The sequence below is a fragment of the Schistocerca americana genome, chromosome X (genome assembly GCF_021461395.2).
Source record: "Schistocerca americana isolate TAMUIC-IGC-003095 chromosome X, iqSchAmer2.1, whole genome shotgun sequence".
Taxonomy (NCBI): Eukaryota; Metazoa; Arthropoda; class Insecta; order Orthoptera; family Acrididae; genus Schistocerca; species Schistocerca americana.
Window position 1 is genome coordinate 947520068 of NC_060130.1, and position 26008 is coordinate 947546075.

The window sequence follows — 26008 nt, forward strand, 5'->3', positions numbered from 1 at the left end:
TGCAATACTAAACATCTAAGAAACAGTGAGACAGTATTGTGTGTCTTTAAGCAATGGGGAATGGAGGCTGTGTCACATGCAGGAGAAGAAGAAAGAATGAGCTGAAGACTTACGAGGCGTTCTTTGAGACTGCATATCATCTGTACTGACATCTGAATCATTACCACCTTCCGATGATTCAGGACCTACTGAGCTTCTCCCCTGGCTTTCTGTCTGTTGGCTATCCTCATGCCAGGATTGGCGCGACTGTAAAAATAAAGATATTTAAAAATGAAGATATAATTAACACAGAAATATTGAGCAAAAAAATCTCACTATACTAATACACATTCTTTACACCCCCCATCCTCTCTGCCCTCCATACCAATCACTTTCAATTCACATGTCCCAAGGCTGCATAAATTTATTGCAACTTGAAAAGTACAGGTAACACCTGAAACTATAAATTGTGACTGGTTACAGTAAACTTTTAGTTTCAATTGATATTCAGAAGTCATGATAAAGCCTAACATAAAACATTTGCATTTAAAGAATAGGTAACACAGACTGTTTCTCTATGTATTTAAAAATTTATTTTAAACTGTAGTTTCTCTCTCTATCTCTCGCTCTCTCTCTATCTTGCGCGCGTGCGCGCGCCAACACACACACACACACACACAATGCAATTCTGTGGTAGTTCAAGCCTAGAAATGCACAGTTATTTCTCATGTTTGGGGTCTGCAAGCTCTAGAAACAAATGAAGCACATAACTGGAGAGCTGTTGAGCCAAATGAGTATGCAACATAATCAGTGACCAAGAAACTATCCAACACTAGTAAATACAGCTCAAAGTAATAATAAAAGAATATTTCTTCTTTAGGGCCAGCAGCACAACATATGTCTGATAAAGACATGATTATCAGAGTAGATGCACCAAATAGCTGCTTATAATAAGTGATCTTTATTTACAATAGACTGCTTCGGCTTTATTGCCATTTTCAAGTGCCTTCAATCACAATATTGGTGAGAACAGGTATGGATGCCAATGTCATTTACATTAACATAGCTGTATTGTACTCATGTCTAGACTGATATGATGTCCATTTACATTGTTAGTGGACTGTTTTATAGCTGTCACTGCTTTAATAAGATGGTAAGTGATGTCAAGATGTTGAAATTAAAATGTTAATCATGACGTGACAGCAGTTCGATACTTCCGCTCTTACAACACTGTATGTTTACAAAGAGTGTGGAGATGAACAGTGATATTATTTTATTAACTTAAACTTGTTACAAATGTCTTTGGTTGTTTCATTTGTTACCTCCAAGTCATACATTTTTGTGTTCTTAAACTTCAATAAAGTTTTTGAGGTAGTACTTGTGTCTAAATTCTGTAGGTTTGTTTAATATTTCTTGTGGGTATTTTCTCCAGTACTGAAGATTTCTAATTCTTCACGAATGTTCGTTGCAAATCCTTTTGGTATTCTGTGCAGAATCTGTAGTGCATTTTCGATCACATCAACAGTGTGCTTTTGATTTTTCAAGTGTAGAAAGAAGCTTGACTGATTACATTCATTCTCTCTAATGCATTCTTTATATCTCACATTCAAATTTCTTCCTGTTTGGCCAATGTACAAGCTATTACAGATGCCATGTGTGATTTTTATATGCTGGTGTTATCATATTTTGATGTTCTAATGGTGGCAGAACATAATTTTATTGAAAGGTTATTTGTTCAAAAGGCTAGTTGGATATTTGTGGCTTGCTCTCTCCAGCAATTTAACTGTAGCGTACCTCTTCATTATTTAACTAGCATTTCCGGAAAGTAGCGTAAAGTTTAAGTTGTTGTTTCAGAAACTTTGCACTGTTGTTTTTGTTTACACACAGTTGTGTATAGGCCAAGTTTGTGGAACCATATTTTTGTGTTTATCTGTAATTTAACTGACTTATTCTTAATAAGCTATTACATTTATCATGAGTGAAAAATGCTTGACTTGCCGTAGAATTGTTAGGTCGGGGCTTCGGTGTGATGGGTGCTGTAGTTTTTTCCATGTGGGTGACTGTAGTGGCATGGGAATAGGGGAAGTAAATAAGACTCATCAGTGGTTTTGTAGGATTTGTTGTAGAGATAGGAAGATACTAGAACAGGAGGGGAAAATTGCCGCCCTTCAGGCTGAGTTAGACAAGGCCAGGGGAGATCTTGACAGGTTAAGGAGGGAGAAGGGTAGAGAGAGATGGGAAGTGGCAACAGGCAACAGGAGGAACAGTCCTAGAACTTTATCTGACAGCTTCGTGGTGAATGTGGAAAATAGATTTGATCTGTTGCTTCTGTTAGAAACTGGTGAGTCTCAAGCAGTTGCAGGTGTAGACAGGGCACAACAAACTTTCAGCAGCAAATTGAAAAGTAAGAAAGTAGGGAAATCAGTAAAGAGAAAGAAAGCGTTGTTGTTAGGTAGTTCCCATGGAAGATGTGTTGGCCAACTTTTGCAGGATGAACTAGGATCAGAATACCAGGTCACCATTTTTTTAAAACCTAGTGCTGGTCTGGAGCAGGTGACAGAGGATTTAGGACCACTTTGCAAAGATTTCACTAAGGAAGACACCATGGTTATAGTGGGTGGGGCAGGTAATAGTATTGACAGAGATCCTGGGTACAGTATAGAGTGTGACCTGGCAAAGACTGCATCAGCATCAAAGCATACTAGTGTTGAGTTTGTATCTGTACTTGGGCGACAGGACCGACCTCATTTGAACTCTTCTGTTAAGAGAGTTAATTTGGAGTTGGAACGTTTGTTTATGTCGGGTGCAGGGTCACACATTAGTGTGGTTCCTGTTGATTCTCCCAATAGGTGGGATTATACTAGGCATGGCCTTCACCTCAACAGGAAGGGGAAGGGTAAACTGGCTGGGAAAATGGCAGGAAAGTTAAAGGGGGGAGGCACTGTCATGAGTGATAAAATACCAGTGGTTATAGGGTTCAGAAAAGACCCTTTTTTTACGGTAGTGAGGACAGAAAGAAACCAAATTTTAAGAGAGGTTAGGACTGAGACAAACCTTCAGTTTGAAAAAGAAACCAAAAAACATAATTCTAGATTATTACATCAGCATAGACAGCCATTGGTTAAGAATTTTCAACAGTCAGCAGATATTTTAACTCTACCCAATTTTAACTCAGTCAATGTGAAATGTCAGCTATCTTTATTGCATCAAAATATTCGAGGACTGAGAAATAAAATTAATGAATTAATTATCTGCATAGGTGAATTAGAGTCTTCAAACCCAGCTGACATAATCTGCCTCTCTGAACATCATGTGACCACTGGTATAGAACTTCTAAGTGTTATAGGGTTTAGGTTAGCACCTCACTTTTGTAGATCAGAAATGGAGAAAGGAGGAGTTGCCACATTCATCAGGAGCTGTCATAAATTTAAGAACATAGACATTCATAAATTTTGCCTAGAACAGCATATGGAAGCATGTGCAACAGAAGTAGAATTTCACAAAAAATCCTTCATAATATTAAGTGTATATCGAGCACCTGCAGCTAACTTTGATCTGTTCATAAACCACCTTGAAACTTTACTGGCCCATTCAACAACCAAAAACAGAGAAATAGTGGTTGCTGGTGATTTCAATGTAGATTTACTTAAAGACTCTCCCAATAAGAACTTATTTGAGTTACTAACACTATAATTCAACTTAATTCCCACTGTAAAGTTCCCCACTAGGGTAGCCAATTGCTCATAAACAGCCATTGATAATATCTTTATAGAAAAGTCCAATGAACAACATTATATTACAAAACCAATAGTCAATGGCCTCTCAGATCATGACATGCAGTTTCTTCTGTTAAATATTAACACTGAATAGTATAAAATCTGTTAAATCTGAGCTCAAGAGGATAATCAATAAGCCAAAAATTGATTATTTTAAGACACTCCTCAGAAACATTCACTGGACTGATGTTTACAGTGCTCATGGCATGAATGAAAAATATAAAACTTTTGCTAATAAAGTGCTTACCTTATTCGAACACTGTTTACCCCAAAAACTTAACAAGGTTAGAGCAAAGTCTACAAAGAAGCCATGGCTTACTCAAGGAATAGGGGTATCTTGTAAAACAAAAAAAAACTGGATCTGTCAATCCGAAACAGTTCCGATGTTGATGCTATAGCACATTACAAGAAATACTGCAAAATATTAAAGACTGTAATATGGACATCAAAGCAAATATATTACAAAGAAAAGATAGTCATATCAGATAACAAAATAAAGACAATATGGGATATAGTGAAGGAGGAGACCGGTAGAACCAGACATGAAGAGGGACAAATAGCATTAAGAGTAAATGATACATTGGTGACAGATGTGTATAGTGTTGCAGAACTTTTTAACAAACATTTCATAAGTGTTACTGAAAAGATGGAGTTGTCAGGTTCTGTAGATGCTGCTATGGAATACCTCAGACAAGACATTTCAAGTAATTTCCATAATATGAATTTGACCCTCGCTACCCCAGCAGAAATAATGTCCATCATAAAATCATTAAAATCAAAAACATCTAGTGGGTATGATGAAATATCAACAAAGCTAATTAAAGAGTGTGATTCTGAGTTTAGTAACATATTAAGCTATGTGTAACCAGTCGTTCATCAGTGGAATATTTCCTGAATGGTTAAAATATGCTGAAGTTAAGCCACTGTTTAAGAAGGGAGATAAAGAAATAGCATCAAAATTCCGTACAATTTCACTTTTGCCAGCATTCTCAAAAATTCGGCTTATCATATTGGCTTTATAACCATCTTATCTCAAATAACATACTGTCAAAGTTACAGTTCACATTTCTAAAGGGTTCTGATATTGAGAAGGCTATATACACTTACAGTGAAAATGTGCTTAATTCATTAGATAAAAAACTGCGGGCAACTGGTATATTTTGTGATCTGTCAAAGGCATTTGACTGTGTAAATCACAATATCCTTTTAAGTATAGAATATTATAGTGTAACAGGAAATGCTGCAAATTGGTTCAAATCTTATATCTCTGGCAGGAAACAGAACGTGTTTTTAGGAAAGAGACATGTATCAAGCTATCAGGCATCATCCAACTGGGAACTAATTACATGTGGGGTCCCACAAGGTTCCATTTTAGGGCCCTTACTTTTCCTTGTGTATATCAATGACCTTTCATCAGTAACATTACCAGATGCCAAGTTCGTTTTGTTTGCCGATGATACAAACATTGCAATAAATAGCAAATCAAGTGTAGTCTTAGAAAGATCAGCTAATAAAATATTTGTGGACATTAATCACTAGTTCCTAGCCAATTCCTTTTCACTAAATTTTGAAAAAACACACTACATGCAGTTCAGAACTTGTAAGGGGTGTCCCATGAGTATATGCCTAACATATGATGACAAGCAGATAGTAGAAGTGGACAGTGTTAAATTCTTGGGATTACAACTTGATAATAAATTCAACTGGGAAAAGCACACCACAGAACTGCTGAAGTGTCTTAACAAGTCTCTATTTGCAATGCAAATGGGGTCAGACATAAGGGATATAAAAATGAAAAAGCTGGCATACTATGCTTACTTTCATTCCATTATGTCATATGGGATTATTTTTTGGGGTAATTCATCAAGGCAAGATGAAGTTTTCCGGGCACAAAAACGTGCAGTAAGAGTTATATGTGGTGTGAACTGAAGAACATCCTGTAGAAGCCTGTTTAGGGAACTAGGGATACTAACTACTGCTTCCCAATATATTTATACTTTAATGAAATTTGTGATTAAAAATATATCACTTTTTCAAACCAACAGCTCAATTCATGGAATCAATACCAGAAATAAGAATAATCTTCACAAGGATTTAAAGTCACTAAGTCTTGTACAAAAAGGTGTGCATTATTCAGGAACATAGATTTTCAATAACTTGCCAGCAGCCATAAAAAGCTTAACAACCAATGAAATTCAGTTTAAGAGAAACCTAAAGGATTTATTGGTGGCCAACTCCTTCTACTCCATTGATGAATTTCTCAGTAGAACCAACTGATTTGTGTGTGTATACATATAAGTACAAAATAACTTCTGCACAATTTCAGTGCAGTAATGTGTTCATTGTAAATAAGTATTATAGTAGTTGTATTACACGTTTATTACCTTATAAATAAATAAATAAAACTTTTTTTTTTAATTCAGTGCATTAGTATTTGTAAAATGATTCTTTCATATAGTGTTCATTAAAAAATGACTATCATTCCACTTGGGACCTGTGGAATGGTACATTAGCTTATTTGTTTGAGTTGTAAATATTTGTCATGTATTGTTTTTCTGATATTTTCTACATCCTGGAGGACCTCCTCACCACAGATCAATTGGAATGAAAGTAAATCTAATCTAATCTTATCTTATCTTAAAAGTACATTAATTCTGTTGAAGATTCACTATGTATTATGTTCTGTTTTCGTGTTTTACATTTGTAGTATAATTGTGTGATTATGTTGAGGTCAAAATCATTTGTATAGGATATATAACAAAGTGTGTTAAGGTCTCTTCGAATTGCTGGCTTTTCTAATGGTAGGTTATTTAACCTGTTAATCACTGAATAGAAAAACACTAGTTTATGAGCCACTGGAAGACAGGAATTAGTATTTATAATAATGCCAGAAGTGTTATTAGTTCTATAGGTACCAAATGTGTGGCAATTATTATCTTTGTCAATTGTGAGAGATAGATAGTTAATGATAGTGTCTTTCTCAATTTCCACTGTGAATTTAATTTTAGGGTGCTGTTGGTTGAGTTTTCGATGGATATTTTCAATTTCTGCATGGCTACCATCGACCAACATGATGGTATCACCTATGATCCCCATAGCGCATTATGTATATTCAATCCCTAAGAAGGAGGGATAATGCAAAGGAGCAACTGGATAAGGCTTCTAAGTGTGTCACAGTTTTTTTTTCCTTTTGGTTTCACATGTTTGGACATAAATAGACTGTTCTTAGTACGAATAAACTGTGACAACCACTGTTAGTCAATTAGTGAGTTCTGGGGAGGTACGACAGGCATCACTGCGCTTCTTCACTCCTTCTAGGTTGAAATGTTGTCTAGAAACATTACCTACTTACTTTAAGATTATAAAATTATAATCAATGATAAATTTACAAAGTACACAAAGAAAGACATACCCGTGGGACTTTACTGATTAAATCAGATCCTGCTTTCTTGACTCGTTTTACTAATGTTGCCCCAAAACCTTTCCTGTAACACCAACAAATTTGTTATCTTCATTAAACATATCTTATTTAACTCATAACAAAGACATTTTTTGTTTGAGATCTCAGAATGATATACTAGCAGGAAATGTATGATTTTCTTTATAAGAAAATGAGTGAACAGTGAGAATTAGAAAAACAAATTCGTCAGAAGAGTGATAATCATTCTTGCCTCTGCTATAATCTATCCAATATTCTGCAAAACATTCAATGGGAAAAAATGTATGAGAATTTAAACATTGTACAGGCACTTCTTTCTGCAAAGATTTCTTTATAACTGAACTGTGAAAGACCAACTGTGTACAGAAATGTAATAATATAAGTACACTATTTTTTACTGAATGCATATCTTGCAGAAACAACAGCTCATACTATAATTAAATATTTATTAATTTAATTTATTAATAATATTAAATAGGAAACCCTTCCTAATAATTTGCAAAAAGCAGTTACTATCTAGAAAGAGTTCTATTTTTCTAGGGCTACAAAGAAAGAAATAATACAATAAAGCTCAAGAGAGAATGCTTTTGGCAGTCTTTTAGATGATTTATTAATCCCTCACAATACTTGTATGTTGAAGTCTAATTAGGTCAAGAAGAGCATAGCACTAATCTTCAGCTATACATGAAGCAGACAGGCTAAAAACCTGGCAGTATCAAAGACATGTCCAACATAATATCTTGGTAGTAATGGTTTGTTATACGGCTATTTTGATAATTTCTGCTTTACTCCAGCAGTAAAACATCCAAGATTCATAATAATAAAAGCTTCTACAAACTATTATCTGAGAAGAATTGTAACACACAAATGCAACTGGATTCTCACAAGATATTCATAATGTACATATGTGCCACTGAGAATTCAGATAAATAAGAATTATGCCATTAAGTAGGATAGCCATCACAGAGAGGATAAATAATAACAGAGAGAGAGAGAGAGAGAGAGAGAGAGAGAGAGAGAGAAAGAGAGAGAGAGAGAGAGAGAGACTAATGCACATACACAGGCATGACCAATGTACACTACTGGCCATTAAAGCTGTGACATCATGAAGGCAGCATGCAACAAATGTCAAATTAGTATGCTTGGATATGTAAATGATTTGCATTTCAGCTCAACTGCACAAAGCAAATAGGAGTAATGTCATCTACATTCCATACATAAGGAACAATTTTGCAGCAGGCTTCTTATACAGAAATCACATCTGAATGTTGTTTGTTTGTGAGAAGACCATGTTATGCTTCACGTAAGAAGGGGATTGTCTGAAGCAGTAGGATTGCTGACAAGTGACACTACAGTATATCATTTTGTGACACTGATGCTCGCTTTGGTCATGATCTCTCATCTGTCATGCAAATATGGAATTGATGGTTTCAGGAGAACCATACCAAATACCACACAGGACCTCAAAGCACTACATGACTAGTGTCCAAGAGGACAGGCAAATTGTTTGCTCAGCTCTGCAGGATCATACACCCACCTCATGTACTTAGACTCCGGAAATGGGCTTGTTTACAGCAGGACAAGTTTCCACATGGGCAGTGTGGTGACACCTGGAGCACCATGGTGACCACTGTTGTTTTTGTCTTTGACACAGCAACAGAGAGGGCTGCAGTGAGACAGTGATACACTCAAAAGCAACAACACTGCATGCAGGAGCAGCGCTGTATCAAGATTTCAGACAAGTCCCAGTTATGCATACAGATCATGATAGACGTACACACATGTGGAAGCTCTGAAGAGAACCAGTGCTGCCAGATTGTATTCACCATTGTAATATAGGCTCAAGACATGGCATGACGGTATGGGATGCCACTGAATACACAACAAAATCAACTCGGGCTTACATAGCTGGTAACTTAAGACTGCAGTCATTACATTTCTAATTGGTTTAGCTTGGAGCCAGGGCCCTACTTTGAGGTCTCCGTGACATATAACGGGATGAAGCTAGACTGCACATCACCTTTGCTGTCCTTACCTAACATTACACAGAGAGTGTTCAACTGTTGTCTTGACAAGCACACTCACCAGACTGCCCTCTCACCCCCTTGAAAATCTCTGCCATGGATTGCTGTGAGACTGCCACACCACAACTCACCAGGTACAATGATTTATCAACCCCAGCATAGAGATGAAGTAGCACGGAATGAGGTACCTATATCTGTCATCTGAGCCCATTTCAACTTGATGTCCAGCTGTGTTAGAGCCACTGTTGGACCAGAGATAGCAGCTCTGTGTACTAAATTTCACATCCTGTATACTCCCAAATCACCTACAAGTTTAAATGTGTGTTCTTCCTGCTATACAGTATACACACAGTAAGTAAAATTTCATTATTTGCTATCCTTGCTGGTGCTGCTGTTTTAATGGCCAGCAGTGCAATTTGCTTCAGAAAGGAAACATGGTGACTCTAAGGAACTAACATTACTTTAAGAGATTTGACGTAAGTAAATAAAAATAGCATGCACAAAAATTAATAAGTTATATTTGCTTGTGGTAAGAAATGTTACACACTTCTTGGAGGAACAGCTATCTAGTTTCCGGTAGTGGTCCATAATCTTTTCTTCCAGTTTTTCTTTCTGTCTGCAGAGGTTGTTGAACTTATCACTGTGGGCAGTAAATAACACTTATCTTGAGATAGAACAATATTAATTCAGAACCAGTCACCTATATCTCAATGAAGTATTATGAATAAACTACTGGAAGATCAATATCTCAGTTAAATATTAACTAAAGAACTGCAAGATTAACATATAACAACATTACTTCTGATATTACCTAAGGCAGATAAAATAGTTATTATCACCAGAATTTACTGAAGACTATTATCAGGTTGACACACACATGTAGAACTTCCACCAAGTTCAATAACAGAGGGAAAGGGCAAGCGATTACACGACATTAACAAATTTACCATTGGATGCATAACAGGAGTCTTTTGGACCTAGAAATCTTCTCTTTTTCTCAATAAACTGTCTTAAAAAGTTTATTTTAGTTTGTATTCTGTGTAAACCTTGGAAATACAATTGACTTTCTTTGGGAAAAGCCTTATTTTGGTACAAATTAAATTAATTATTTTATTTTAATAATTTTCTGATCCCACAAGTGTAAGGTATGGCAGAGTCTTTCCAATAGCTTATTTATCAATGACTGGAATGGTGCATTCTGTTGCCAAGATTACTGACAACAATTAGCAAAGCAGCACAGTTATATTCTTCGCTGATATGCCAAAATTATTATGACACTTACATCCAAGTCTTATTTTGAAGGTAAATGTGTTTTTCTATGACAAAATACTTTCAGACTGCATTAGTTTGATTCCATAGCCAGAATAATCATGTAAGATTCTTTTCTCCTGCTTACAGTATAGATACTAATCACCCATAAGAGATAAAAGATTGTCATCTAGAGTCAGCACAAGGATGAAATTTTGAATCAACTATTTCTGAATAGCTTGGAGATGTAGCTCTCTCTGATCAGCAAGCTAGCAGAATTCAGACATTAATGGTCTGTAGTATGATAAACGTATGACTTTAGATGTGGCAAGTGAAGAAACCAGTGAAAATTATATAATACAACTACAGAAGTGCTTATTTCCTTATTGGGCATGATGGAAGTTGGTGGAGTAAAACACTACCACCATTGAGCGGAATTTAAGAATACGATATCATGAAAATTCCACCTACTTCTTCCAGTGAGAGATAGTGTAACTCTCTCCATTTTGGATACGATTATTTTATACCACAAAGAATGTTACAAGAGATTGAGCACTGTATTAATTCAGAAGGTATGTGCATTGCTAGTATCAAGGGAAAAAAATTGGCATAATGTTACCTCTGAGGAAATGGGTGCATTTCTTCGACTCTTGATTATGATTATGTTGCCAGAAGCTAGTATGTGCTATCGGAGAGCTATTTCATGATAGCCTTGCCAACTCCATTTATTTGACCACATTTTCAGTTAACAGATTTGAAAATGTATGAAGGACCCTGAGATTTTATGACGAATGGACCAGAGAGGCAAAGGGCAAGAGTAAAAACATTGCACCATTTCACTACGTTTGTGAACTTTTCATTGAAATCTGTCATCTAAGGATGCACCCCAATGAAACTTTAACTTCAAAAGTTATTTGTTTTGTATATTCCCAGCAAACCACAGAAAAGTAGAATAAAAATATTTTGGGTTTTGCATATGCCATAAAATCAGTGTTGTATCTACTACAGTAAAGATTTTTTCCTTCCAAATATTCAGTCGAAGAACTACTGCAGGATAAGATTACAGCAGTGAAATCTTTGGCACAAAACAAAAAGGAATTTCCATCATAAATGAAGACTGTCAAGTACAGAGAAGCTTTATCATCATCATCTGGTTTCAAAAACAATTTGACAATTGTAAGTGATGGAGCCTAATAGGACAAAAGAGTTATATTGCTAAGTTCTCTGCACCACAGTGCCACAGTAGATGAAGGACCTAAAAAGGAAGCTGAATATAAGCTTTATTCTACAATAAAACTAAATCCTTTGATCATTTGCAGAAGGCAGTCAAATTGATGTACTTTGTCCTATAAACAAACTAATGGATGTACGAGGGCTATCCACAAATTACATTAAGTTTTCGTTTGTATCCGTTAGGGGCAGGGCTAGCGCGGCCATCTTGGTGTCATGGCATTCCGCCACTCAGTCGGCATCCTGCCTTGCTAGTGAGACGTTCGTGCTGTACTCCGTTGAGTTACTGTGACAGTTTGAAATGTCAGCATTAATTGGAAATGCCGCAAAGTGTGAAGTGCGTGCTGCAATAAGGTTTCTGATTGCAAAAAACTGTACACCGATAGAAATCTATCGGCAGCTTTGTGAAGTGTATGGGGACAACATAATCACAAAGTGGAGTGCGTCAATGGGTCATAAAATTTAAAAATGGCCGAACTAACGTTCACGACGAAGAGCGAAGTGGAAGACCCAGCATAGTGACTGCTGAACTTGTCGAAAAAGTCGATGCCGCGGCCCATGAAAACCGTAATTTCACAATAACGGAACTCTCTATGAGTTTTCCACAAATTTCATGAAGTTTGTTGCACGAAATCATTACCGAAAAGCTTGGTTACCACAAGTTTTGTGCAAAATAGATACCAAAAATCTTGACAGAGATTCACAAAAATCAGCGAATGGCTGCAGCGTTAACGTTTTTGGACGCTTACGAGAAAGATGGCGACTCATTACTCGATCGCATCGTTACTGGTGACGAAACATAGGTTAAGTATGTGAAATGCGAGACAAAATTGCAGTCAATGCAGTGGGGGCGCACAAATTCCCCCCAAAAACCCAAGAAATGCATGCAGACAATGTCGGCAAGGAAGGTGATGGCGACTGTCTTTTGGGACAGAAAAGGTGTGATTTTTGTGGATTTCCTGGAAAGAGGCACTACAATAAACTCTCAAAGGTATTGCCAAACTCTGCACAACCTCAGAAGAGCAATACAAAACAAGCGCAGGGGAAAGTTGGGCTCAAAGATCTTGCTGACTCATGACAACGCCCGGGCCCACACGGCAAATGCCACTCGCGAAGTTCTCGAATCTTTTAAGTGGGAGTTGTTTCCTCATCCGCCGTACAGTCCCGACCTGGCACCGAGTGACTTCCACTTATTCCCAGCAATGAAGAAGTGGTTGGCTATGCAGCGCTTTGATGACGACGCACAGCTTCAAGAAGAGGTAACCACGTGGTTGAAGGCACAGGCGGCCGAATTTTACGACGAAGGAATTTCCAAGCTCATCCATCGCTGTAAGTGCCTTAATTTAAATGGCAACTATGTAGAAAAGTAGTATTTAAGTGTGGCTTTCATCTGTATATAATAAAAAAAATTTCCAATACTTTATTTATTTTTAATTCCAAAACGTAATGTACTTTGTGGATAGCCCTCGTAGAAGCAATAGATGGCTCATGCTTATGTTCACTGCAACTACAAGGACAGATCTAATAAAAGAAGAATTTTAGTCAAGAACTAGGGCAACAAATGTGTCTTCACTTGGAGAAGAGTGTCAACAACCCATGCTTCCAAAAGAATTTTCTACAGTATGGTGTGTTGTGAGCAAAATTTCTGGTATGGACTCGATAAAATTAAAGAGATTTTTAAAATTCAGTCTCAGGAAAATTATAACATAATTTAGATGTTTCATTTCGTATGAAGGTAAAATAAAGACCAGTATCATAATTAATACTTTCTTATTCATTCTGTGTAACCAAATTCAGCACTACCTGATAATACAGTTTTATTGCTCATTTAATGTAAATTTCTTTTCAGGTAGAGGTCTTAGAGACATGTCTCAAGCATTTTTCAAGTCCACCTAGCCAAACATCCACAGATTTAATGGTTATGTACAAGACAATGAGGGCGGGGGTGTTACCTGCCTGATAATGGTGCTGAACATCAGCAAACTATCATTCACATCAGAGTAAGTTTAGAGGTAACAGCGAAAATAAACCCACAAACATACATGAAAGGCATACGGTAATATGTGAGCTGAGGTAAAAAAATAAAATTTAAAAAAAAAAAAAAACAGTAGTAAAAATGATAGTGGTAATGGTAGCAGCAGCAACCTATGAGGAGTGTACTGGATCACTAGGAAAGAGTTTCCATATGGTTTAAGACACTGTGAGAGGCAAATGCACTAATAAGGCAGTTAGCACAGCTACTGCACTACTCTCTCTACCTTAAGGAGATCAGGAGAATAGGCAAAAGTGTCAAGCAAAACAATCAGACCCATGAGTGAGGAAAGATCATCATCAAATACAGGGCAATGAAATCAAAGAACAGTTTCCTTTACTGCATTTAATCTCACTACTTCTGAAGAAGGAACTATTGACTCTTAGATTACACGTGTTGATGTTGGAAAATACAGTTGACAACCATGTTACAATTACAAACAGACAGGAAGTCTGGCCAGCAGAGATTGGTTCAGGATGCTTGGAAAGGGGGATGGTAGGTCAATGTGCGGGTTAAGATTGCTGACAGTTCTGTACGCAAGCAATATTACTTTCTACTTGAAGTGTTTCCATTGGTAGTACAAGAACTGTGCCTCTTAAAAGTACTGGCTAGCCTTTATGCCACTATAACTTTTTTCCTAAATATAGCTGTCAACCATACAGTAAGTTTTTTTTTCTTTCTTGGTGAAAATCTATCATTCAAAATTGACATAATTAATATAAAAATTTTAAAATAAATCTCATTTCACTTTTAACAAATTTGTATGAACTAAAACAAACATGGACAATAACATGGCAAAAAACTGTTGTAATACCAACGTGAATATCTTTTCCTCTTGATGATAGTGTTCCTTATCTTCAAGAGAAAGCGTTAAAAGTTCATGATACTGACTAAACATATGAGAAACATTTTCCATGAGAGCACGGCGATCATCTTCCAAACTGGCATTCATTTGTTGTAACAACTGAAAAGTAAAAAATAAGAGAATTATTAATGCCACTGATAATGACAATGATCTGATGACAATATTACATTTTGTCAGTAGAGGATGCTCATTGAGCTAGCTGATAAATGTTAACAAGTATATAAACAGACAGTCTTATATGAAACTATAGTAGCAAACTGTGGAATGCTTTCACACTGGATTGCATAGAAGAAAGTGCTAACACCCTAACAACTATTATAAGGCATAATGAACAGCAGGCTATATAAAAGTCATTACTGCACACACAATGATTTATTCAGCAAGTGCAAACGAAAGTCAATAAGTTCTCATAATTTGATAAAGCAAACAGTACTTTTTTAAAAAAAAAAAAAAAAAAAGGGGGGGCGTGGGGGGCGACTCTACTGGCAGAAAATTATACATAGTTAATACTTGTAGCAACTTCTTGTGTAATCAATTAAAATAAAACAAATAGATAATTTTCTCTCTGTCGTAACTGTGTAGTGGTGAAATATATATACATTTTCAGTCATGTATATTCAGTAAATTGCCCCTCCAGAAAGAGATTTATGGCTTTCCAATCAGTTTTTGGAAGGGTATTTTTTTCTGGTCACCTTGTGATTGCCAGCAAGGTAACACACAGAACACCTCATTGAAAATAAGGAAATTGCTGTTCAACAAACACAGCTTAAACACCAGTGTCAGCCTAATTAACTGTGGGGAAAACTATTCTCCACCACCCACTCCATTTTTATCAATAAGTATCATGTCACTCACACAAACGTGTGATAATCTTCAGCCAATAGCGCGCACACAAATTATTTTAGTATATCATTTGGGAGGTACTGCACTCCTTAATTTGGATCCCAGACTTTGCATCCACACCACTTTAGATCAGTGAAGAATGATCTCCTTGGTAGGTGATTTGCAACAAACAGACACAGCACTGTGCCTCATAAAGTGGCTGTGTGGACTTGATGCAGATGGGGAAGGGGTGAGGGGTGAGGGGAAGGGGACAGATTGAAACCTAGGGGTGACGATGTTGAAACGTAATGAGTACCACTGCCGTATTACAATGTACCAACGTAACTGTCTCTGGAATAATGTTTGTGCACAAGAGCAGTCGTTACTCCACTCTTTTAAACACAGACATAGGTATAAGAGTTGTTTACACAGATAACATATCATTCTGGCAGCACTGATGACTACTTATTTCTTGGCTGTTACTAACATTAGGGCATTTTAAGAATAGACACTCAATAATGTAGGAAAGTGAAAATGATATGGTTAATGAAGATGTCTTTTCCAAGATAACAGTCAAAAAATGGTTCAAATGGCTCTGAGCACTATGGGACTTAACATCTGTGGTCATCAGTCCCCTAGAACTTAGAACTACTTAAACCTAACTAACCTAAGGACATCACACACATCCATGCCCGAGGCAGGATTCGAACCTGCGACCGTAGCAGTCGCGCGGCTCCGGACTGAGCGCCTAGAACCGCTAGACCACCGCGGCCGGCTAACAGTCACAACCCACATACTTATTACACATTGTTTTCTATTCTTATGGACGGAACAAAATGTAACATAGAGGTCAGAAAAAAAATAGTTTATTTTATTTTTGGGTTCATTTTCTCATCACAGTTCCCAAAATCAGTTCACATGCTGTATATGATTTGCTTGGTAGGTGATTTTCACCAAACAGAGACAGCACTGTGCCATCACACAGAGGCTTTGGTAACTGAACGATAAAATTATGCAGCTATGCTTAACGACTGATTAGTTCTATTTGGGAAGAAAGATATGAGTTATTGATACCTTAATTTTTACAATATGGGAGAATTCATATCACTTGCCTCACACTTATGAGTCATTTTTGCTAGCTCCACTTCTAGCACAGCCAATTCACCCTGCATTTCTGTTGCCCGTAATTTAATGCTGCCACTGTCAGATCGCAAAGAACGATGCTCTTCTTGCAGATTTCTGTATTCTTGCTTCAGTTTTTCATTGGCTGTGAAAAGATTGCGGAAGTCATCCTGAAATACACAAGGGCAGAAATTTGAGACATTTTAAACACTCAACATATCAATATAGAAAGTCTGCAGTTTTACCCTGAAGAGGAATTTTATTTTTATTTCATGAGAAATACTTACAACAGAAAACTTGTTTATATTCTGTGTGATGCGATTGTGTCACACCATAAACAGTCCTTTCATAAACACATAAAAACATGTTATTCTAGTTGATAGACACAGACTCACTAAGAATGTGCTATGGCATGTACTTTTCTTTCTCCAGGACAATAATAAAATGTTTGTTCATTTCATAGGAGATCAGAAATAATTATGTATGAGAACACAAGTTGCATTACAAATAATGTTCAAACTTAAATTCTACAAATTATTCTTATTTGAGGTCAAAGGGGGGAAAAAAAGGAAAAGAAGGTTGAATCCAAACAACACACAGTAAAAGATCTGATTAAAATTCTTAAGATGATAAGCAGTTTCAGGGATTAAGAAAGTTGATGAGTCCAACACTAGCATTTAATGACAACTGTTGAGCAGCATAAAATTACTACAAAAAGAATAAAAGACACAAAAATTAGTAGAAACAAAAAGAGAGAATCGCCATACAAAGGACCCATCTAAGAAGAGAAAAATACTGACGGAAAAGTGAAAATTAAATTCTGTGGTTGAACAGGTAGAGGTAGGTAGCAACAAAGGTATATATAGGAAAAGGTCAACATTCAGAGTTACAGTAGAGAAATCTTGGACACTAATTGTAATCTATATTTACTTTTCCTTCTTTTAAAATCCATTTGTCAAAGCCTACAAAAGGAACAGAACATCTCATGTGATTGAAAATCGGTCCAGATCATTCCATTTTTAATGGTCACAGACAAGATCTACAACGGCAAAGCGAAAAGTACTTGGGCTGGCAGTGGAAACTTCTTTCAGTTCGATGAACCCTCTGCCAGGCACTTAAATGTGATTTGCAGAGTATCCATGTAGATGTAGGAAATGTACTTTTTTTTAAACATAGTTGACTTTTGAGTTGAAGCACTTTGCCCAGTTTTCCATACAGTACACTATTAATACACAGTGATTCTAAATAGTTTACATAATATCCATCAATGGCTGCCGTCATTTTCATTGTACTCTAAATATATTCCAACATCAAACTTTTTAACATGTAGGAATAGGTAAAAGACAGTGGTTGCCAAATGAGTTGAATATGGTGAATGGTGCAATCTTGCATTACTGAGCGGTTTGCTTCAACTGGACTCACACAGGTCATTGCAGTTGACCAAGAGCGCTTGCTTTAGTTCAATTCATTTATCTTGGTGGCTCGCGCATGCCCGCCCAGACGCGGGAGATTGCAGCGTTGCCAGTTGTACGCGCCAAGAGAAGCAGCGCCGTAGTAGTGTAGTTCTCAAACTTACGTTTAGGGGGGAGCGCGCAGTTTATGAAGTAAAGCCACCACGGCCGCATTAAACCTTTCGCTGCTACAGAGACGTGCTCCCCGCATTCCACGCCTTGCGCGATTTTGTAACCACTGCACTGCTCGCCTGTGCAGACACATAGTGTTCCGACTGCTTTGACACACTTATCATTCGATTTCACAAAAACTATTTGGCCCAAAAATTTGATTTTGACACATCTTCTTGACTGATACCTTCCCCCCATAAATGACTTAATTTTGTTTCGATTTTCAACGCAGTTATATTGCAGCATTAAATGTAGTAAACCATTGCACAAAATTTTTAAGAGTTTGCAGAGGTAAAGTTCATAGTGTATACTTTCCGTATGTTCGATTGTAGTTACCACAATGTTGAGAATGAAATGTGGACAAGGTACCTAAATTTCATATAAAATTTACTGTATAACAACATCTCATTTAATTTAAGTACCAGATTGGTGTCGTATGTAATATTGAGAAATATTCCGTCTTTCGCGACTGTAATAAAAGTTTTATTTACACCGGGCGCGTTTGACTTTATTTCAAAGCACTTCAATCAATCAAAAGGAAGTACACAAAATACGTTAAACAAAACTGTGGACTTACAAAAACATTAGGACTTGAACATACTGTGTATCAGTGCTCTGAGCTATGTCAAATATAATTTTTGTGTGTGGCACACACAAAGAGCATTTATTTGCTAAAACACTGATCGGCCGACACAAACGTTGAATATTGTGTTACCTCAGCACAAAACTACGAAAGGTGACTTGGCAATGGAGGAGACAAAATGCTGTCCAATGAAGATGCTTCAAAAGAGAAAAACGCGTCTGGTCTAAATAAGACACTTATTACAGTTGCAGAAGAGGAATATATTTCAATACCATTGGTAAAATTGCAACTGTGGAACAAAAACAAGAAAGAGAACATGAGTATTATTGTGTATGTGCCTTACCCTTCATTGTTGTCAATCGCTGCGATAGTCTTCTGCATCGCTGTAGTCAGTGTCGCAGTCCGAATCATCAGGTCTTAGAGTTATGACGATGGGTTCAAGCAGATTGTCAATTACAATTTCCCTGTCCATGTCCTCCTCCTGTAGCCTTTGTGCATGCCGAACACATTCAGCCCATGCTGAAGAAGTAATTCTGTCAAGTGCTTCGTGCAGAAGCCTTTCTGTATCGGCAACTTTAAATGTCACGTTTCGTTCTGCGACATACCCTTTCACTTGTGCCCAAATTAACTCTATCGTCCACCTTTACCAACTGGTACTTTAAACCCACCCGACCCATCACTCATTTTCCAACACGCTTTCCTTGTGTGATTTTGGTTCACCCATGTTTCGTCCAAGAAAAAAATGTTCTTATTCCCGGATTTTCTTACTTCAATAATACGTCTTAAGAACTGTGCCCTTGAAGCAGCGATATCACTACGTTCCATTAAAAACTTTCTTCCGTCATTTGTATGTACATATTTGAATCCAATGTTTTTAAGTATTCTATTCATTGAAGTCATGCTAACTTTAAAATTTATGGTTTCACGCATTTTCACAGTGATTTTTTTTACAGTAGGAAATTCGCCTGTGTTGTACATGTTGAGCACTTCTCGTCTTAGAACATCTTTGTCGAAATTATCTACATTAGGTACAGTCCTCTCACGAGTGCAATATTTCCCTGGCGATCTGAAAAGTGGGCTTCCACAGGTCTCCGTAGATAACTTTCCTTCATTGGCAATCCGCTGAACGGTTCTCAAGCTAACGCCTGTCGCTTCTGCAGTGCATTCCTGAGATCTGGCGACATCCGTGATAGGTCCACCGTTTTCTGCTTCGCGCTTGAAAAAAGCGTGAATCTAGTAAATTATGTCCCTCGCCTGTTTATGGAGAGTTTGTCGCTTACCACCATTATCAGCCATGACAACTTGCAACAAATGCGATAAAAATTCACCAAAGAATAACTACAATCACATTTAACACTCGCACTCGCCAAGACATTCCCAGCAGACCTTTCAGAAAACTACTGAACACTCATTGGCTGTCAGCGGATGCGTGACGTCAGGTGCGTAGAACGAGCCTTAAATCGACCGCAGTCGTTCATGGTTCCAACTATACAGAGTGTTCATTTTAATTGGAGACATTGAAATATCCGCAAATCTACACATCGGATCAAACAAATTTATAACTAAATTTTTTTTGTCTCAGAGGGGGACATCCAATGATACCAAATTCGACGAATTTGTAGTCAAATTTGTTATAATTGGATGTCCCCTTCCGGGAGGAACTAATTTTCATTAGGATTTCTTTTGGCTCTGTGTGTCGTTTTCAAGAGATTTCAATGTCCCCATAAAATGAACACCCTTTATAACATAAACAGTGTTTATATATTGGGAAATATTCTATCTTTAGCAACTGTAACAAAACTTTCTTTATACCAGAGTCATTTCGCTTTTTTCTAAAACGTTCTGATTAAAACGAAGTTGGCGAAGTACACAAAACTGAATTTTGGACGTAATAAAACATAAAACTAAAATATATTGCCAGTGAGGCACAGTGCGCAAACATTTTGTTTTTGTCACAACGGACAGCAAATACTTGCCAAAACATAGATCAGTCGACGAAACCATTGAATATGATGTTGCCAAAGCAGTGAAGCAAAGAATTCCGTCAGACAATCAAATAGCTCGGCAACGTACGAGCCAAAATTCTGCTCTAAATAATACTTTTAATACTGCCGCAAAAGAATATATCTCAATATGAATAGTAAAACAGCGACTGCGGAAGAGGCGATATACAAACAAAACGGATAACATGAATATTGTATGTGTGCCTTTTCGTTGTTTTTAATTGCTGTGAAAAGAAATATTGGAGGAGAAAATTACAAAAACTGAAAACTTATTATGATTATAATGAAGCACAGGAAATTTCAAAACATTACTTTCAAACGAATAAAATTCATTAAGTAAGACACTTCGCTATTGTTTTTAAATAAATAAAATATTTAGTATGCAACAAGCCTTGAACTCTGAATCTTCCGATTAGCAGCCCAACACCTTAACCATTACGCCAACGCAGCTACTCATTTCTGGCATCTCCTGGAGCACTCTAAACGGTTGCAAAATACCGACAAACACTGTTGGGATGACTATGAATTACTCACGTTGTGTCGAAGTACAATAGGAAATAAACAATTACCGCTGTTCTTTATTGCGAAAAAGCGGTTCGTGAGACTGATACAAACACCTTTCCTTGCTATCGCCTGAATTAGGAGGCTTATTGTTTGTTTGGTTTAATTAATTAATAGAATATGAAGGAATTGGTGTAAAGAATGCTTTTTCCAAACTTTCTATAAAAGAAAGTCTGCTATCAAGACTTGAACAAAGTACTTCATTTATGACTGAACGTTTCTAAAATTGAAGACACTCGTCCGTGCTCTGCACTGCAGTCGAGATCTGGCAACGTCGTTCTCTGTTCATTGGCTGACTGTGATTTGTGACGTCAAATGCGCAGAACGAACCTAAACTCGGCCGCCAAGATATATGACGCGCATTGAAACAAATTTGGAAAAAATCAACTGAGATTTTCAAAAATGACCTAGACATTGAGAGACTGTGCTTACACTTGAATATGTTAGCTGATATTGCTAATAAAAAACAAATGGTCTTAAAAAACATGCGTGATATAAGAAAGTACATTACACAAGTGCCTGCAGTTGGATAAATGTTATGTGAAGTAGTGAAGTGCGTTAAGCTTCTCCAAATAGTTCCAATCATGATAGCAACAGTAGAACAGCCATTTAGCGCCCTTAGACGTCTGAAGTCATATCTTCGATCAACAATGGGACAGAAGAGATTGAACAACTTTGCTGTTCTTCGTGCCCATTGAGATGTTTAGGATTCAGTAATCCAGTCCATTTGCACCTAAGACACTCTAGTCCTTATAGTGGCATTTAGAGTAATATCAAAAGTCTTTATAAAATAGAGAATTAAATACATACATAATGTTAAATTTTCAGATTCGAAATATTAGTACTAGTTTAGTACTGTATTACTACATTACTATAGTACTGTATTAGTTGTTTTCAAATACTTAAATATTTCTAGGGTGTAAGACCTAATTATTAGGCATCCTGTATTAACTTTATTAAGTGTATTACAACATTAACTTTGAGATATTGTTTCTATTTAATGGACCCTGAGCTTTATTCAAAATAAGCTTAAATTAGCTATTTCACTTATTAATCAAAGTGCTATTACTGTGCGACACCAATATTTTGTGTGTTAGTCTTTTAATGATAGTTTAGGATTTATTTAAATATTGTCGCAGAAGAAGCCAAGTAGCACCGTAGTGTAGTGGTTATGATACTAAACTGTTGCATGAAGGGTTGCGAGTTCAAAACTCACCTGGACTGTATAATTTTAATTTCTATATTCGGTTTGAGTACATTCTAGAAGTATCCACAAATGTCAAGAATCATTGTACTGGAATGTTCTGTAGCTGTATATATACTGTATGTGTTCTGGCCGGAGACAGTTCGCTCTGCGCTCTTGTATGTGCAAGTGCTGAATAAACCTTCGTTAGTGTTCGTCATTCATCTAATTACACCTTCATCTACGTGACATTATTGTGGTGGAGGCACCGGGTATTGGAACTTGTGATAGTGCACATTATCAATGACACAGTAGCTTCCAAGAGGCCACGACAGAGTCACTGTTTACGTGGCGAGAAACCCGAGTTCGAGCCATATTCAAAAGATCGCAATCTATCAAAGACAGAAGAAGAAGAGGACGTTACAATGACAGCAACTGTGTGCCACCACATGAGACATCATTCCAGGTTCTCTGGTGACAATGGCCAAGATCCAAACAAGTGGCTGAAGGTATATGAGCGTATAGCCAAATTTAACAAATGGGATGACACCGTGTCTTTGGCTAACATATTCTTCTACTTGGAAGGCACTGCCAAGCAATGGTATGAGAACAACAAGGAGAAGTTCACAAGCTGGGAAGTATTCCAGGCGGAACTCCGCAAGCATTTCGGTGACACACAACGACAGGAGTGCAAGGTTGAAGATAATCTAAAGTGCAGGGCACAGGAGAAACTATAGCATCCTACATTCAAGACATCTTGGAGCTGTGTAAAATAGTGGATCCCAGAATGAAGGAGGAAGATAAGGTTGCACATCTCATGAAGGGTGTTGCTGAGGACATGTATCAAGCCCTACTCCTGAAGGTGGTTTCAAGAGCAGACGACTTCATAAAATGGTGCCAGTATATCGAGACAATGCATCCAAAAAGAATTACATGCAAGAAGTTTGAACGGCTTCCATATGTCATACCGATGTCTGTGATGGAGGAAGGAACTGATTTCAAAAGTGTTCTTCATGAGAGAGAGAGAGAGATTAAGAAGGCACTTGGATTGGATTGCACGGGAAGACGCTTCAAGAGGTCATAAGGGAGGAAGTGGAACAAACATTGAAGCCAATCTCTTGTCCTTCATTTCCCTTTAAAACGATGAAAAAGTCGACACTCAGGTGAAGTTACGTTCCTACAATGCCGCATAAGGAACCTGTTTGGGCACCAAGGAAGACTGACATGTGGAGGACCCAGGAGAACCAACCAGAATGTTTCCACTGCGGACGACTGGGACATGTGGTGCGCTATTGTCAAGAAAGGCAGCAGATATTTGAAGACGCCCACGCGAGAAGACAGCAGACCAATCTTAGCCGACACCAACTCCGGGACGACGAAGATGAACAAGAAGATGTGGGTGCAGGACGACGTAGGTCACCATCGCTGCAAGCTAGCCACTAGAGAGGACACTCCCCTACATGGCGATCAAGGTCTCCATCACCATTTAGAGACTCCAGCCAATCACCTAGCCACCGCAACCTGTAAAACTAAAGGGTGTGACCTTCCTTGAAGGTGAGGCTGCCGAAGAGAAAAATCCTTCGCCGTCGATCACTACAAAAATGATAGGAAACTACGTCGATAACCTCATGGATGGCCAACCAGCCCTAGCTCTTGTGGTCTCTGGATCATCATAGATGGATTATTGTTTGCACTGATTATCTGACACGCTATGCCATTACAAAAGCCGTGAAAACAGCCGAAGCATCCAAGGTACCAAATTCATCGTGGACGACATTGTTAATTATGGATCGAGGGAAAGTTTTTCAATCAAATCTTGTGAAAGAGATAAACCGTCGGTGCAAAATTACTCATCACATGACAACTGCCAACCATCCGCAAACTAATGGGCTTACTGAATGCCTTAATAAGACCTTGGCCGACATGCTATCAATGTTCATCAGTGTTGAGCAGAGCAACTGGGATGAGGTGCTACCTTTCGTGACTTATGCTTACAACACCGCCAAACAAGACACCACAGGATTTACGCCATTTTTCCTGGTACATAGGCGTGAGGTGACGACGATGATGGACACAGTGTACCCGTTACACCCTGATGACATGGGCGATGACTAAATCAGCCAGGTGTTAACAAGAGCTGAGGAAGCTCAGCAGTTAGCTTGACTCCGCACACTGCATGCTGAGAACGATCGCCGAAGGCATGACGCAAGACACTGCCCTGTTCTTTACCAGCCTGATGACCTCGTCTGGATCTTCACTCCTGTTCAGAAGGTTGGTCTCTCTGAGAAGCTCCTCCGGCGCTACTTTGGACCTTATAAGGTTGTAAGACAGTTGTCTGATGTTACTTGTGAAGTTGAAGATTTCGACCCCGACACAAAACGACGATAGATCAGAGGTACGGTCCACGTCCTTCCAATGAAGCCCTATAAGGATCCTGCAACCCAGGGTAAATTCGAAGCTCCAGTGACAGGCAACAAGTGGAAAGGTGACGAAGATCATTGCTAGGGCAACCATCAGGAATCGGAGTATGCAGGACCGATGACTCGTTCCCGGACTAGGAGGATGTACTAAACTGTTGCATGAAGGGTCGTGAGTTCACAACTCACTTGGACTGTACAATTTTAATTTCTATATTCATTTCGAGTACATTCTAGAAGTATCCACAAATATCAAGAATCATTGTACTGGAATGTTCTGTAGCTGTATATATACTGTATGTGTTCTGGCCACAGGCAGATTGCTTCACGCTCTTGTATGTTCAAGTGCTGAATAAACCTTTGTTAAATGAAATTAGTATTCGTTCTTCATCTAATTACACCTTCTTCTATGTGACAATACAATTTCAATCTTTTCAGAGTGATATATTCACCACTGTGTAATAGTCTATAAGAATGATTTTTATTGTAAATTAAATTAGCTTTTTACAAAAATATTGTGCATGTTAATGTTTTGTTTCTTTTTTCAAAGCCAAAAAATGTGTCTGTCAGGCTTGTCAAGTTTCTTGGAGTGTCGAGTTATTGAGAGTCCAGTTTTCGGGGTTCTAACGTTGATCAAATGCCTCTAAAATGCTTTAAAAACTTTAAAACTCACTACTTTTGATCTAAAATTTAGAAAACTTCCTGGGGGCAAGACCCCCAGTATGAGAGAGAGAGAGAGAGAGAGAGAGAGAGAGAGAGAGAGAGAGGTACATCACTCTTAGTTATTCGGGAGTTGAAAAAGAGGTGGGAGTGAGCTGCAACTAAAAGTACTGTCTACTTGAACTTTCTCATAAACTTAGTAGTGCAGCCTATATCCAAGATTGGGTTATTACCATATTGTGTCAGAAGTTTACTTGCAGCCAATATTTGCACGTGGCCTACACTCGTGCAAACATGGTAATTTTTCAATTAATGTGTACCATAATCTTTGTGTACTTTTTCAATGTTTACGGGAGTGAGAATATCTGTAGAAAGGAGAGGTGTGACCTGGCAGCAACGGGAGGAAGAAAAGTGGTGGGAGGATTGAGCCAAATGGAGAGAG

The 26008-nt window shown here is 37.7% G+C and overlaps 1 protein-coding gene across 1 annotated transcript in view; it reads right to left on the minus strand.

Moving 5' to 3' along the window:
• The window catches only part of LOC124554822 (protein Daple), a 188558-nt gene that overhangs the window by 36393 nt on the left and 126157 nt on the right, over positions 1-26008 (minus strand). Inside the window, exons 17-21 of the mRNA XM_047128485.1 lie at positions 16528-16707; positions 14547-14692; positions 9766-9858; positions 7168-7240; positions 114-246 (exon numbers count right to left, since the gene is read on the minus strand). Of these exons, the coding sequence (XP_046984441.1) occupies positions 114-246; positions 7168-7240; positions 9766-9858; positions 14547-14692; positions 16528-16707 (625 nt within the window). The remainder of the gene's footprint in view (positions 1-113; positions 247-7167; positions 7241-9765; positions 9859-14546; positions 14693-16527; positions 16708-26008) is intronic.